At 52.0% G+C, this 16197-nt stretch overlaps 1 protein-coding gene across 2 annotated transcripts in view; it reads right to left on the bottom strand.

Annotated features, from left to right (window-relative positions):
• The window catches only part of HIP1 (huntingtin interacting protein 1), a 140266-nt gene that overhangs the window by 14477 nt on the left and 109592 nt on the right, over positions 1-16197 (bottom strand). For both annotated transcript variants that reach the window (XM_025864476.2, XM_025864478.2), the window contains exons 8-22: positions 14862-15002; positions 12466-12523; positions 9511-9586; positions 9257-9397; positions 8822-8919; positions 8389-8461; positions 7511-7694; positions 6898-6986; positions 6211-6327; positions 4510-4611; positions 4140-4283; positions 3867-4002; positions 2052-2138; positions 1751-1858; positions 1534-1667 (exon numbers count right to left, since the gene is read on the bottom strand). In XM_025864476.2, coding sequence (XP_025720261.1) covers positions 1534-1667; positions 1751-1858; positions 2052-2138; positions 3867-4002; positions 4140-4283; positions 4510-4611; positions 6211-6327; positions 6898-6986; positions 7511-7694; positions 8389-8461; positions 8822-8919; positions 9257-9397; positions 9511-9586; positions 12466-12523; positions 14862-15002 — 1688 coding nt within the window. The remainder of the gene's footprint in view (positions 1-1533; positions 1668-1750; positions 1859-2051; positions 2139-3866; positions 4003-4139; positions 4284-4509; positions 4612-6210; positions 6328-6897; positions 6987-7510; positions 7695-8388; positions 8462-8821; positions 8920-9256; positions 9398-9510; positions 9587-12465; positions 12524-14861; positions 15003-16197) is intronic.

The raw sequence follows: 16197 nt of genomic DNA, 5'->3' as shown, positions 1-16197 counted from the left end.
GAAACCTGCCCAGGATCTTCCTCTCACACTTTGCTTTTTAAAATTAATTTGATTCTTGGGGCGCCTGGGTGAATCAGTCATTAAGAGTCTGCCTTCAGCTCAGGTCACGATCCCAGGGTCCTGGGATCGAGCCCCGCATCGGGCTCCCTGCTCGGCGGAGAGCCTGCTTCTCCCTCTCCCACTCCCCCTGCTTGTGTTCCCTCTCTCGCTGTGTCTCTCTCTGTCAAATAAATAAATAAATAAAATCTTTAAAAAAAACAAAATTAATTTGATTCCTATTTCCTCACCTAATGGTGTCCTACGCATGTGCGTACTGGGAAGCAGTTCTGCATGGCCCTGGAGAAGGTGCTCGATCTCCAGCAAAAGGCAGACTGTGGTAAGGCTGCCTAGGCCGCCATCAGCAATTTAATAACACTAAAATACCACTGGGATCACGTCATTCTATTGAAAGAAAGGCCAGCAATTCACCATTATCCATAGCTTTCCTTCATCCAGACAGTCACAATTCCCTACCTCGTTGCTCACTTCTCCCCACTATGAACCTCCCTATCCATCTGATCTTTTTAACTGCTTTGCTTTCTCCATATGTATATTCCATTAAATAAACATTCGCTGGGTGTTAGCCACCTGGCAGACAGCATGCCAGGGACCAAGGGGACGACGTGAAGATGGTACGCGCTCTATCTTTAAGGACTCATAGGGGAAAGAGACAGGTAGGCAGGTACACTGCAGCGCTAGCCACCAACACTGCAAGGTGCAGGCGGTGGGTGGGAGGGACCCAGGAAGGTGAATAAGGGCCAGACTGTGACAGTCCTTGAGTATCACATTACATAATTTGATTTTTGTTATCAACCAAGGAATCACAATCAGATCTCTGTTTTTGGAAGAGATTTGAGGAAAAAGAGGCCAGAGGCAGAAAAACTAATCAGAAGGCTGTTATAAGAGTTCAGATGAGGGATGATGAAAATCTGAACTCTGGCCCTGATCTCTTCATTCCCTGGACTTAATATTACGACCCATTTTTGGAATCAAGTAAATGCCTTGTACTGAACTCTTAAAATAGAACTGATTACCGCTCTCATCTTGCTGTATAGAAATGGGTGATTTCCTTATTTTCCTTTCCCATGGAGACCATGTCTTATTTGTCTCTGTACCTCTAATACATTCCCCACTATGTACAACATACTCACTGCATCTTTATTAAATCAATAAATATGCTGTTATCGCCATGTTAGGTGTCAACCTGTTCAACCAGATACAAATCCCGGAAAACAGGGAAACTATGCTTATTCTTCTTTGATACTGCTTAGCACAGTGACGAACACACAGTAGGTTCTCAATGCACAGCCAACGCATGAGATATAACCGGAAAGTCGTTCAGGGTCAGATTTTTCAGCGCCAACTCTCACTTTCTTGAGTCAAATGGAAAGCGCAGAAAGAACGGGCTTAGGACATCACTGAGTCCCTGGCAGATCACCGGCACTCACCCCCAAGAACCTCTATAACTGTCCCCTGTAGCAACACGGCTCCTACCTCGGCAATGGCAGAGATCCTGTTGAGGCAGCTCTTCACGGCCGTGCCGTCATTCTCCTGCATTCCTTCCTCCTCCAGGAAAGCCAGGTAGAGGAGGGTTTCCTTGCCAAACTGCTTGCAGGCCTCAGTCAGCGCTGGAGATGCAGGACAACCAAGACTTTTGAAGGCCCTCTGCTCTCCCTGCTTTCCAGCCCGGGCCCCCAGCCCTGGTACTCACAGTCGGCAGGTTCCGGCGGGGCTCGAAGGCAGGTGGTGCTCACGTAAGCCATGGTGTCACTGGTCAAGTGGGCAAGGAGGGTGACCGAGTGGAGGAGCCCACTGATATCTGCCAGGAGTTTAAAGGGGGTTGCTCAGGGCCGTTGAGGGGTAGGGTTACCTCCCTACCTCCTTCCCTGCTTTGCAAGTTATATACACCCTTTCTTGGTGCAGAGGAACCTGTTGCTACTTCCATACGCAAGCATTTCTGAACTCGGTCCAGCCGTCACTAAGGGACAGACCCTATCCTGTACCTCTCTTACCTTCTGGGCAGGCCAGATAGCGGCTCCAGCTTTTTTCCAGTTGCTCGAGGCAGCTGGAAACAGACGTGACCTTGGAGAGAAGGTGATCTGTGGTGGAGGGAGACAGGGCAAAGTCAGAGGCGGAGTCGTCAGACTCGCTGGCTCCCCTTGAGGGTAAGGCACGTGACGGATGCGCCTACCTCGTGAGTGGCCTCAGCCCTGCAGGAGCCGCCCTAAGATGGGAGGGTGGAGGCAAGAGGATTCACTGCGCTTGTGCAGGACCCTCTCACTGCAACCTCAAAAGCTGTGCTTCTGGGCCCATCTGGTCCCTTAGCTGAGAGCCAGGGCAACCACATCAGCAGCCTAGAGTGAGCCTCTCCCTTCTCAGGACTGCCTGCCCAAATAAAGCCAGGCCTTCCTGCTACGTCTTTCAAGGACCTCGGACTCTCATTAGTCTTGAGCCCAAACCCTTGGCTCCATCAGGCTAATCTGTGCTCATGCTGTGCACACAACACAAAACAGCCATTCCCACTCTGTGCCTCTGGGCACAGGTCCGCAAAGATTGTCACACAGGAGTTAAAGTATGGGGGCCTCATGTCACTGCATAGGGGTGGCTCCTGGCTCCATCACCAGTGGCTACGATCGCAGGCCATGCACACCTGCTTCCTCATGTGAAAACAGAGCAACAGGACCACCTCACGGCACCATAGTGACGATTCACTGGGCCCGAGGCGTGTGGAGCACTTGGAACGGTGGTTGGCACACGGCGCGCACTTGGTAACAGCTGTTTGTGTTATTTAACCCCCCGCTTCTTCCCCTCCAGTGGCCCCTGTCTGTCCTTTTCCTTCAAAGCCCAGCTCATAAAGTCTCTCCTCAGAATCTGCCCACGGCTGCCCCACTTCCTGGCATTCCCTCAGTAAACTGGGAACTCAGTGTGCTCCTTCCTCCTTACAGATGGGTTCCCTGCTGAATAAGATAGAACAGCCCTTGCTGTAGACGTCACCAAATGGAGACATTTCTTCTTTTTTTTTTTTTTGCCCCCAAAGATTATTTGAGGGAGAGAGTGTGCACGTGTGCGAGCAGGGGGAGGGGCAGAGGAAGTGGGGCGAGAGAAACCCTCAAGCAGACTCCCTGCTGAGCACGGAGCCTGACATGGGGTTCAATCTCAGGACCCTGAGATCATGACCTGAGCCGAAATCAAGAGTCGGACGCTCAACCGATTGAGCCACCCAGGTGCCCCGTAGACATTACTATTTGATAATCAAAGTCAACTCTCGGTTGTTTCCTGCCATCTGCCTTGTCCTCAGTGGGCCCTCTGGTAGCTACACCCAGGACTTTACTAGTGCCCTGGGCCTGGGTGCTCTGCCACCTCTGAGGCCCCTCCTCTCATCCACAGGGCTTCTCTGGCTCCGACCGCTGCCCCACCCGCATGCCCTTAGGACTCTGGAACATGCAGAGTGGGCCTCGCTCATGCCTGGGACTTCACGGGTATTCTCAGTGTTCCTGCCCTCTGTGTGGGCCTGAAGCTTTCAAGCAACCATCTCTTCATTCAGGCCACATTCTTCTGTCCAGAGACACACAGGGCCGTCTGCTCCTCCTCCCCCTGGTGCTTGGACTTGAGCAGTGGTATCACACCTGGGCGCTTTAGAAAGTTCTACTGCCCGGGCTCTGGGCCGCAGAGCTTCCGGCTGGACTGATCTTAGGGTGGGGCCTGGGCATCGCCAGGTGACTCTGACTTGCAGCAGGCGGAGGACCCGTGAGCTCAGTGTCACACGGGATTCAACGTCACCACTGACCACTGAATTTGCACGTGCGGGCAGGCAGGGGGGAGGGTACCTGCAGAGCCAGCACAGCTGATCAGAGTGGGCTCCTCGAGCTGCCGCAGGGCCTCCTGGACCACCTGCTCCGCAGCCTTCCTTGACTCCGCCAGCAGCATTTTCCGTTGGTCTTTGGCAAGCTGGCACACTGATTCCTAGAAATGGTCCAGGGAGGTGAGGATTGGACACAGACCCCATCAGGAGCCTTCGAGCAGCATCCACCTTGACACAGTGGGGAGTCCTGGCATCTTAACTCAAGCTACTGCTAATGAGGCGGGCATCCGTTACTTGCCTTTGCGCTGGACAGTTCCCGCTGGGTGTGTTCGAGCTGTTCCTGAAGAGCGGATAATTCTTCCTCCCGACGAGCCACGGCATGCGCCAAGCTGCTCCGCTCCTTCTCTAGCTCAGCGATCTGGCCGGCCCACTTGGCCTCTGACTGCAATGTCGGCCGAGTTAAAGAGGGAGATTTAAACGGTCCACTTCCCAGAAGTCCAGACCCACCAGAAGGCCACACAGAACAGGAGGCGCCACCTTCGTTCCCCCAAGCACACACTGAGCACGGATGGGACCAGCTTGGTCAGCTGCTGTGTGGGGCTGGACGCTGGGTGACAGCAGTCCCAAAGCCAGAGGGGGAAAAAATGCAGAAGGGAGGTGATGCTCACCTGGGCAGAAGTTTCCAGGCTGCCTTGGACAATCTGGAGTTCCTGTTTGCTGGTGGCAAGTTCTTGCTTCAAGCTCTCTAGTACTTCCGTCTGTTCTTGAGTCTGAAAGAGAAGAAAAACAGGGGCACTCTGACCTGGGTGGTGGTTGCAAGGGATAAACACATATAAAAACCCCCAAGCTACTGGGGCGCCTGGCTGGCTCAGTCAGCATGTAACTCTTGATCTCGGGGTCACGAGTTCCAGCCCCATGTCGGCTGTAGAGATTATTTAAAAATAAAATCTTAAAGAAAACCCCTAAGTTATCAATGGGAGATTTGTGTACTCTCTTGTATGCAAGTGTGGATGAACCCAATAAATTTTTTTTTTTTTTTTTTTTTTTTTTTTGCTCAGTTGGTTAAGCGACTGCCTTCGGCTCAGGTCATGATCCTGGAGTCCCGCGATCGAGTCCCGCATCGGGCTCCCTGCTCGGCGGGGAGTCTGCTTCTCCCTCTGACCCTCTTCCCTCTCGTGTACTCTCTCTCTCATTCTCTCTCTCAAATAAATAAATAAAATTTAAAAATAAAATAAAATAAAAAAATAAAAATCTCTTAAAAAAAAAAAAAGTGGGTGGAAGGAGGTGATAGCCCAGAGTGTTCCAGAAAGTTTTCTTCTGGTTAAGCGGGGAAGTCGAAGGGAGAATTTTTAGGGACATTTCCTAAATATCATGCTTCAGCTTATAGTACTGATAATAGTAGAACTAAATCTTTTTTCTTATAGATAGAAAGTGCTTTTTTATTTTTTAAATTGAAGTATAACTGATGCAGAACTGGTCTTTAATTCAGACATCTCAACACCTGGTATGATGCTGAATCTAACCATCTTGAAACAACTCTTTTTTTGATTCCTTTCCATAAGTGCTATTGTTCAAAGAGCAGGTTGCAACCCATTAGAATTCACAGCTAACATTAAAAAAAAAAACGAAATAAACAGGGGCGCCTGGGTGGTGCCAGGTTGGCTGAGCATCCGACTCTTGGTTTCAGCCCAAGTTGTGATCTCAGGGTTGTGAGATCGAGCCCTGCATCGGGCTCCGTGCTCAGCGCGGAGTTTGCTTAACACTCTCCTTCCCTCTGCCCCTCCCCCAACCTCTGTAAAATTAAATCTTTAAAAAAATAAAAAATAAAAAATAAAAAATGAAATAAACAGAGCAAAAACAATCCAAATGCATCCACAGAGTAAGGATGAATATTGCTTTGTGAAACTTTTACTTCCATTAAATAGACCATATTTCCTACTCTGAGTCACAGAAAAGCATGACTGTTAAGTGTAAGGCATTCAGTTTTCTCTATCTGACACGTCTTACTGCCACAGGACCTGCCTGCCAATCCCACCCCAACTCATGGGTGTTCTCCCGACCACAAGTCCTCATAAATGTTCATGTCTCTCTCTGATATCCGGGTGCTTTTATTTCTCTCAACCATCCCAGACTCGCCCTTGGCAAGCCTTTGCTGATGCACCTACTCAGCCGAAGCCCCTTTATCACGCCATGCCTCTAACCCCTTGTGCGTCAGTCACCCTGTCCCGTGCTCACACCTCTTGTAGCGTGCTCACAGGGCTCTAACCCACAGGGCTGCCTGTTGCAGCAAAAGACAAGGTCTTTCCACCCGCCTCCAGCTCAGGCAGAACCCCTCCCTCATTCCCCCTGCACTTTTCCTTTCCCCTCACCTTCCGCTGAGCTTGGTCACTTATTCGCTGGAAGGAGTCCTCCAGCTCTTTTTTCTCTCGTTCCAAATCTGCCTGGGCTTGCCTGGCCATGGACACCTGTTTGGTCACCTCTGCATTCTGTAGGGGAAGAACAGTGTCTTGAACTGGCTTATCTCAGGCTTAACAGCTTGGGGACAACATCTCCTTCTAGAATGACTGACAATATTCAGACAGCTGGACACAGAAATCACTTTTCTACCCAGAGAGAAGCCAGAATAGAGATGTCATCTTCAGATACTCGACGCTCAAGAATTTAAAAGAACAGGGGCAACTGAGTGGCTCAGTCGGTTAAGCATCCGAGTCTTGATTTTGGCTCAGGTCATGATCTCGGGGTCATGAGATTGAGCCTTACGTCAGGCTCTGCGCTGGGCGTGGAGCCTGCTTGGGATTTTTCTCTCTCCCTCTGACCCTTCCCCCCGACCCCGCTCGATATCTCCCTAAAAATAAATGAATAAATAAAATAAAAGAATAATAAAGATGGGGGATAATCCAATCAGGGCTGACATCAAAAGTCAAGACATGGAAGGCCAGCGAGCCTGAAAAGCAGTGGTTTTCATGAAATGATGGTGACGCACTCAGAACTGGTGGGGACAATGGAGCGGCGGTGTCCCCTGCGTTGTGGGGACGGCGCACGGTGCAGGGTCCTACCTTCCGCAGCAGGTCAGCGTGGCTCTGCACCAGCTCACTGTACTTTTCCTTCAGCTTGCTGTACCGCTGTTCATTGGCTTGGGCTCTCCCTGTATTGTCAAGAGCCAAGGTGAGCAGTCTACCCCTGCTGGGACCCTGTGCCTTCCTTCCATAAGTCAGAATCCCTAGAACAGCCTTCTTTCTTTTCACAAATGCAAGCACCTTCTTCGCCCTCAAAAATCCTACTGAAATAAACTCCTCTGGGCAGTTGTCTTTAGAAAAAGAATCCACCAGATTCAGATCACCGCACTGATTCGTGCCTCCTGGGCATGCATACATGTGGCATTGGCTTCACTGGTGTTTCTGGCTTTAGGCTATCTCTCCTTTGGACACCCTGTCCCCCAGGCAGACACCCCACTGTCACCCCATGGTTGCCGTCCCCGCATTCTGAGTCTGCGGGGCTCTCCACTGGCTGGGCTCCCACCTACCCCTCGGACTGGCGACACGAAGGTCCTTCCTGGTGGCTCTTCTGGACAGAAGCACGGCTGGGGCTCTGCCACCCAGCCCCATCATTCCCCCTGAGCCTTGTCTGACTCTGCGGGCCCCGCCTTCAGCCCCAGCCTAATGGACTCACTTTCTATCTCGGTCAGGCTCCGCTGGGCCTTCTCTGTGTCTTCGCGCTTCTTTTTGAGCTCATCCAGCTCGGCCCGGAGGAACTCGCTGTCATCAGCCGCCTGCTGCCGCAGATGTCGCTGCTCCGCAAGCTCAGCCTCCAGCTCGCTGACCCGGCCCTTCAGCTGCAGCACGGCCCGCTGGCTCTGTGGGACGGGCTCAGCCAATGAGCCCCAGCGCTGGGCCGCGGGGCTGGGCTGCGCAGAAAAAGCGGGTCCTCCCGGGTTTCCAGCACCGATCCAATGAATACCCATGTTTGCCTAACAACCACCCCCAACCCAGGGCCTCATGAGAGTTGAGGCTTCTGGTCATTATAAGCCACTGGCCGACAACGGTGTGACTCCTGACGGAAGACTCTGGTCTCGTTGGAGTGGCCTGGGAGCAGTCCTGGACGAGCGGGCACGAGGGAGGAGGGGATGTTTGCCTGCCCCCGTGAGTGAAGTCCGACCAGCCGTGGGCCTGGGGGGCAGTCCTATTTACCGCCCCAGACCCTGCAAACAGCCATGAGAGTTACAAATCAGACCTTCCAATCGCCACGGGACAACAGGTCTTCCTCATTATTGGCTTCACAGCCAGCCAGCGGTCATGGTTAACTCCAAGAACCAAAGGGAGACAGGGCTTGGCTCAGAAGTCATTCTCAAGGTAGGAATGACAGAAATGCAGCACCACCAAGACCACGGAAGGACCAGGGCCTTCTGGCTTTGGAGTTTCTACTAATGAGCGCCCCCCCGCCCCCGGCCATCCTCCTTAAAATGTGGTCTGACAAGTGTCTCTGCGAAGCAAATTTAATATGAACATGCCACAGCGAAGCCCAGAACTGGATCAGAGCCCGACTCATACCTCAGTCTTCATGTTCTCCAGCTGTGCCTTCAGCTCACTGACTTCTCTGTATAGTTGACCAATTAAGTGATCCCTGGGAGCAGAAAGAGAACAAGTTTGCTTCCACTGTGCTTCCATCCCTTTCCTTCTAAATGCGAGCTGGGCGAGCAGGGGAGGAAGTTAAAAGCTGGTGTTAATTTGGGAAAGTTCTCTGAAATTCCATACATTATATGTTAAGACCCTCCGTGTCACTGGATCCGAATCTAACACCCATGGGTTATTTCAACCTCATCTGATCCCCCTCTGGGATTCCAGGGGCCGATATTTGAGGGTTGAGTCACTTCTCTGAGGGGCCCAAGTGTCACTGAGCATCCCGCCCCGGTTGGGGGTGGCCAGCCAGACCCCTGCTTCACGTAGCTTCTGCACCACCTGCCCGCTCCCAGCCTGGACTCACTTCTCATCCTTGTTCACGCCGTTCTGACTGTTGAAATTGAAGGGGTCGCTGCTGAACGAGCTGCCAAAGATGTCATCAAACTTGTTGTCGAATAAATTCTGTGGTGACCAAAAAGGAGCGAGGACAAAGTTAGAGATCCAGAGACTTCTGTCTGGGGGTCAGAGGGGTGAGACGTTAAAAAAAAAAAAAAAAGGGATCCTTTCTTAACTGGGTTCAAGTCCATCTGTGGTCCCTCCTAGAGACCGCAGGGCAGAGGCCTCAGTCTAGCTTAGCGCTTGGGTTAGAAGTCGGTCCAGCTTGGCGACGGCCAAAGGGTCTTCTTGGTCAGAGCCTCTCCCCTGCCCCTATGGGGCAGCGCGAAGGGCCGCGCGCGGGGCTCGCCCCCCGCTGTCACCCTGACCCTAACCCTCGGGTTCCAGTGGAGGTGCTCCTCACCTGCTGGGAGGCATCCATGTCCACAAGGTCATCCTTCTCCAAGACGGGCTCGCTGTCCGGGGACGAGGCCTCTGCCGGGATGACCACAACAGGGCTGATGTGTTCTGACAGCGCAGAGGCCCGCAGGAAGTTGGGTGGGTTCTGAGGAGGGAAGACACCCCCCCAAACCGTGTCACCCACCAGGCCTGCCCGTCTCTGAGATCTGAGAGCACCAAGGACCTGGTGGCTCCCATGGCGGGGCTGGGCGCACGTACCTCTGGCAGCTGAGGGATCTGAATGAGCCGCTTGAAGTACTGGAGGTTGCTGGAGCGGTAGAACAGATCTTTCAACCTGGGGGTGGAGAAGGGCCTGAGAGGTGCTGGGCACCTCCCCGGCCCTGGGTCGGGGACAGTGCAGCCCCCCAGCTGTCCTGCCGCCCGCCCAGTCCAGAGGCGCGGGCTATCAAGGAAATGACCTCCATGGCACTGGGATTCGATTATGACGCTGCAAGGGGAGGTTATCTGGAGCCCGTCCTCACTTATGTGGTGGTAAGGAAAGAGAGATTCAAAGGACAGAGTCCTCTGGAAGAGTGGGTCACCCCAAAACAAATTTCTGCATCGCGGTGGAATTTATGCTGTTGCCTGGCAGATGTCTTCCCAGGAACATGTGGCTTAGAATAACATGAAAATAAATGTACTCTCTCTGAGGATACGTAACCTAACCACAGGCATGGGGAAGGAAACGTCATTACTAAGGGAGATCCCTTTGTTTTGGAGCTCTGTGTTATCTCCCCAGTTAGCCTAGAAGCATCTAGAGGGCGGAGACTGGGCCCTGCTGAGCTGGGCCTGCCACGGTACCGCGCACAGAGGAACTAACTCATCAAGACTTGACTGGAGAAAAGCAACCTGTTTATACTGTGTCCCAATCTTGGATGGGTATGGGATTGAAGAAACCAATCTTTTTTCTCATCTTCGCGTCTCCATTTTGAATCAAAACATGGAAAGCTGAGGAAGCAGAGAGCATCAGACAGATTTCCTGAGAGGAAAGAGGATCGTGGGTCTCCGTGCCCTCTCCCTGCAACACGCAGTCTCCTCCAGCTCAGCCCAATACACTAAACCCCTGGGGTCTCCGGCCAGCCCTTCTGACCCCAAGGTTGGGGTTGCCCCTGTGAGGTCATTGGTGCTTTCCCCGAATTCGGGGACACCGAGGCCTCAGGGAGCTGCCGGGTCTGTGCAGACGAGAAAGGGAGGTAGCTGCTCACGGGAGAGGTTTTTATAAGCTAGAAAAAAATGAAAGGAAATAAAATCACCTGACCACACATCCCCCTCTTTCTGGGCTGGAGCCAACAGTAATAGGCCGCTTTGCTTTCATAAGCTACTGGAATTTACCATTCCAGGAAATCAGCCCCGGGGCCTGTCTCCTAGGATTTAATAAGTCATCTATTATAGAATAAACATATAAGGCTTTTCAAATGGAATAAGGAAACCGGGAGGTTAGCACAACCCTGAACTTGGCCTCTGACTGCTGCCCGGGGAACCAGCAAGAGAAGTCTGAGCTTGGGGTTTGGCAGCTAATGCTTTTTCTCTGTTGTCAGGGCCAAAGAAACTAACAGGCAAAACAAGAGGGTCAAAGAGAGCGCCCTTCTCGGCACCTGGGTTCTCTCTCACGCCATCCCTCCCCCTCTTGCTCGGGCACACGTAACCAATGATCAACTGTATGTCTCCCCTCGCCAGCGATCCTCTTCCCCAAATGCACAGAATAATTTACCCCTCGGTCAGACAAGCTCTTCCTCTCCTAGACAAGACAGCTGGCTTACTAGCTTAGTAATTTATCCAAATATTTATGCGTAATTGGCTGCTACATATCAGGGGCTAGGCATGTAATAATGGAGAGTCAGGCAGAAATAAAGCTGTGCTAAGAACCATGAAAGACATAAATTAGGTGCTGGGCTGAAGAATATGGCGGGGGGGGGGGTGGAGGTGGAGCTGGAGGAACAGCAGATGAAGAAGACCCGACTTAAATAAGAGATTTAAGATTTAAGGCCAGAGATGCTTTTGTGAGGAGGTGACCAAACATGACCCAGAGCCGGCCAGGCTGGGAGAAGAGCCTCCCAAAGACAGGGAATAGCGAGCACTAAGGCCTTGATGGAGAAATGAGCTCGGAACGTTCCAGGAACTGGAAACGGACCCCATGTGGTGGAAACACCATAAGCCCTAAACACAATAAAGACAAGGTCAAAGATGGCAAGCAGGGCCTTGGAGACCATGGAGAAGAGCTTGGATTTTATTTTCAGTGTAATCAGAAGCCCCTGAAAGGCTCTGAGCAAGGGAATGACGTCTTTATGAGGTTGTTCTAACTGCTGAGGTGGGGGAACAGGACTTCAGGGGGCAAGAGTGGAAGCCCAGGGCATCCGCCATATTGGACGGTCCTGGCACAAAACGATGGTAGCCCGAGAGATGGCAGCTACCATCAGAGCCAAGATAGGTGTGCAGAGCATCTGCCACTGGAGCGGGCGTGGCGGAGGAGGACAATGGTGAGTTCCCGATCTCTGGTCTAAATGGATGTGGTAGCATTTACTGAGATAGAAAAGGCCGGGAAGGAAAAATTGGGTTTGTTGTTGTTGTTGTCGTTGATTTATTTATTTTTAGAGAGAAAGAGCTTGAGTGGGAGAGGGAGAGAGAATCTCAAGCCCAGACTCCCCGCTGAGCATGGAGCCCAAGGAGGGGCTCGATCCCACGACCCCGCCATCACGACCCAAGCCGACACCGAGTTGGACGCTCAATCAACTGTGCCACCCAGGCACCCTGGGAGAAAAAGTTTGCGGAGGAAAACCTAGAGCTCAGTTTGAGATGTAAGACAGATAACTGGGTGCGTGAGACCCAATTCAGAGGCAAGGCTCAGTCAGCTAGAGTTCCGGATCTGGGTGTTGCGTTTCACGCACATGGACCATATGTGGTATGAGAACACAGGGAGAAGAGAGGATGAAGCCCGGGGCATACAGCAGGTGATGAAGGAATGGATGAAATCACCTTCTTCGACATGCTCGTGTGGATTTTACTAGAGAACTGATAGCTTCGCCAGCCAGCGATACGTTTGCTGCCATGGTCATTCTCCTCCACCCTGCTGCTTTACTCTGCCGATACCCTCATTCCTCAATCATTTTAAAGCAAGTGCTCTTGTGTGGACTAATCAAGTTTATAGCATTCGTTTCTCTCACTTAAGCCACTTACTTGGTGAATTGCTCCATGAAGCGATCCCGGTGGCCTTGCAGGGTGTCAGCTGGGAGACCTGGAAGAAATTGGGAAAAGAGTGAGAGGGACCACAGGAGGACCAGGAGAGCCACAGCGGGGCTCCGGAGGGAGAGGACCATCCACCCTGGGCTTGTGGCCAGCCTGCCAGGGGTCTGGGCATTCCTGGCCTAGAGCTGCCCCAGGAACAGGGACGGGTAACCAAGGGGGCCCAGAAGGGCCAGCCATGAGTCTAGGGGTGCTTCTCCTCCACATCGGTCCTTCTGTTTGTTCCTGCAGCGTGAGCCATTCTGGGTGCAGTGGGCTGGAAGTTGTGTCCCTGACCACGGAAGACACCGTGGTGACCTGACCAAGCAGCAGGATGGACCCCCAGCATGTGGCAGAGGTGTGGCTCTCCCAGAGGTACGTGCACTGGGTCGGTCCAGCACAGACATTAATCTGAGAGGGATCCATAGAGCCTGCCCAAAAGGATGCCTGCCAGAAGGCAAAGCTTATAGGACAACACTCAGGATCCCAGTCCGGTGCTCACTCGGTCACGGCCAACGGCAAGATGCTGGACAAGCAGCAGCCTCTTAGACCAGCCTCCTCTCCTACAGAGCAGGTTCTCTGAGGTCCCTTCTCCTCCCAGAATGCGTGACGCTGCATACTTCAACTATAGATCACAACTCAGTGATCCCTTTTTTTCTTGTCTTGTTCCTTAAATGTACATTTTAGGAATTTTTAACAATTAACATAAAATGCATTATTTGTTTCAGGGGTACAGGTCTGTGATTCATCAGTTTTACACAATTCACAGCGCTCACCATAGCACATACCCTCCCCAGTGTCCATCACCCAGCCACCCCAAGCCTCCCACCCCCTCACTTTAGGAATTTTTGAATAGGTGATACATTTATTTGGTACAAAGAGGGAGTGCGTGTATAAACATGATAATTCAAAATGCCCAGCAAAACAGTGGATGATGATGGCACTTTATCTCGGTGGCCTCTCTCCCCAGAACCCTTAACCCCAGTCCAGTCATGAGAAAAACACCTGGCAGACTTAAATCAGGGGACATTCTACAAGTGTCCGACCAATTCTTGAAACCGTCAAGGTTGTCAAAAACAGGGAAAGTCCGAGAAACTGTGACAGCGAAGAGGAGGCTAGGGAGACACAATGACTCAATGTAATGTGGTGTCCTGGATGGGACATTACGTAAAAACCATGGAAATCTGAATGAAGTATGGGCCTCAGTTGATAATAATGTATCAGTGTCGGTCCATTCATTGTGACAAATGTACCATATTAATGTAAGATATTAACAATAAAGGAAACTGGGTTCAGGGCATAGGGGGCACTTCCTCAGCGATCTTTACAACTTTTCTGCAGATCTAAACTATTCTAAAATGAAACCTTCATTTTTAGAGAAGTATATATTGCGTAGGACAACTGTCTTTCTTCCCCTGGGATTCAGTCTGCTCTCTGCCCCTCTGGGTGCGCTCACTTGTCCAAAGCCTTCCTAACACTTAAACATCCGATTCCAACCTCCCTTCCACGAGATGCTCCTGGATTAACCCGAGTGATGCCGCTTCCTGTCCCCCCTGAATAACCAGACCCACTTCGTGTCAGCGACCACAGTTCTAGACTATCCCTTGTCCCTTTGCCAGGGCTGTAACACCTTGCTTGTATCCACTCAGGTCTTGATTTTTCTTGGTTCTCCCTCATCCATACATTCTGCACGTGTATATCCCTCATGGGGAACGCCTCTGAGTGTGGACCAGAAACCACCCAAATCAGCTTCACCAGGGGTATGGTTTCACCAAGCACACCCCAAACCTACTGGACCCACCCACAGCAGACCCCACAGGAGCAGGACCCACACACATTGTCTTAAACAAAAAGCACACAAAAGTATAAGAACTCTACAGTAGTTTCCAAGATAGAATCTGCAAAAGCATCCCAGGGACCTGTGGCTGGGTAGGGGCCAGCCCACCATGTATGAGAGCAGCTCTGTTTTATGTTTTCTATTTCCCCATAAAGTTCCACATGTCCAGAGAAGCTGTGTGGATGAACACTTTGGACACCACTGCCCTTGCACCTGTGGGTCCAGGCCGGGCCTGGTATCATTCGTGTGGGTCCTAGAATACATGACACGTGTGGACAGAGATGTGATGGAGCCAGAGGTGGAGGGAGGGAGCTGTCCCAGGACACCGCTATGGAGAGTCAGGTGCTTCCCTGGGCACACCAAAGCTTGTGCCCTGCTCCTCACTCTCAAGAGGGTCGGGAGCTCTAGGGACTTTGGGAGCAGTGGCAGAAAGGGCAACCGAAGGGACAGCCTCTGGCTGTAATCCTCCTTCCGGCCAGAGGCGCACAGAGAAGATCTGGCCCATTGTACTCACAGGAGTGGAGTTTGAAGAGGAGCTTGACGGTGTAATCATACAGATGACTGCAGTCCAATATGACCTGGATCAGCGGGGCGAGGCGGCACTGCCCGGCTGCCGTCACGGACACCGAGCGGGACATGTCCAGGGAATTGAACACTAGGGAATAAAAGGGGACACAGGCAGTAGGGGATAAGAAACTGTAGGTGACCTTCTCAGAGGGGCAGAAGGCAGGGGTCTGACACACACTGAGGACCTGCTCTGTGCATATGCTATGTCATCGGATGCAGTTACCCCTTACAACACTCCCGTGGGACAGGTACACATGGGAGGAAACAGGGTGAGCCCCAGGAAGGCAATCACATGGGGAAAATAGCAAACATTGATCAGGACACGAAGGAGGGAATAATTCAGCCCTGGCTTCCTGGAGGCTTGCCACAGGGTCTTGGGACACCAGAAAGGGACACGTGTAGGAGCCCCGGGTGCGCAGGGCCGAGGATGAGCCATCAGGATCAAAGGCTGCTGTCGGTCCCTGGGGGGCAGGTCAGCAGAAGTGCTGCCCTCTACTCTCTCGAGCTCCAGACAGCACATTGCTCCCTCCCTGTCTTGCTCCACAGACCCCTCCACATTACCCTCCGCCCCCTTGTTCTTTTTTTTTTTTTTTAAGATTTTTATTTATTTATTTGACAGAGAGAGAGAGAGCGAGAGAGGGAACACAAGCAGGGGGAGTGGGAGAGGGAGAAGCAGGCTTCCCATGGAGCAGGGAGCCCGATGCGGGGCTCGATCCCAGGACCCTGGGATCATGACCTGAGCCAAAGGCAGATGCTTAACGACTGAGCCACCCAGGCGCCCCCTTTTTAAAATTTATTTTAGGGAGAGAGAGAGAATACAAGCAGGAGGGGCAGAGAGAGAGAGGGAGAATCCCAAGCAGACGCCATGCAAAGCGCAGAGCCTGATGCGGGGCTCGATCCTACGACCCTGAGATCACCGAAACCAAGAGTTGGATGCTCAACTGGCTGCGCCACCCAGGCGCCCCGTACCCCCTCATTCTTAAACCAAGCAACCAGATGCGTGGCCGTGGACACTCAGTGCACACCACTGGTCAGAGCCGAGCTCCTTCCTGCAGTGGCTGCCCACCACCTGCAGAGACTCCACCATGGCCATCATCAAGAAAAATCAGTGAGCGGGACTGCCCAGAGAAAAGCCCAGAGCAGCTGTGCTCAGCCTTCCCTCACTGCACAAATCCCTGTTAACTGGCTTACTCTGGCAGCCGGAAGAAGAAAAAAAAAAAAAAAAAAAAAAGGAAAATCCCAAACAGTTCTAATGAAAAGGCAGCTTTTTTTTTTTTTTTTTT

This window comes from Callorhinus ursinus, unplaced genomic scaffold (genome assembly GCF_003265705.2).
Source record: "Callorhinus ursinus isolate GAN/ISIS: 27379988/994484 unplaced genomic scaffold, GSC_fseal_2.0 scaffold55, whole genome shotgun sequence".
NCBI lineage: Eukaryota > Metazoa > Chordata > Mammalia > Carnivora > Otariidae > Callorhinus > Callorhinus ursinus.
Note: the sequence above shows the minus strand (reverse complement) of the source record. Positions and strands in the feature narration are given on the sequence as shown.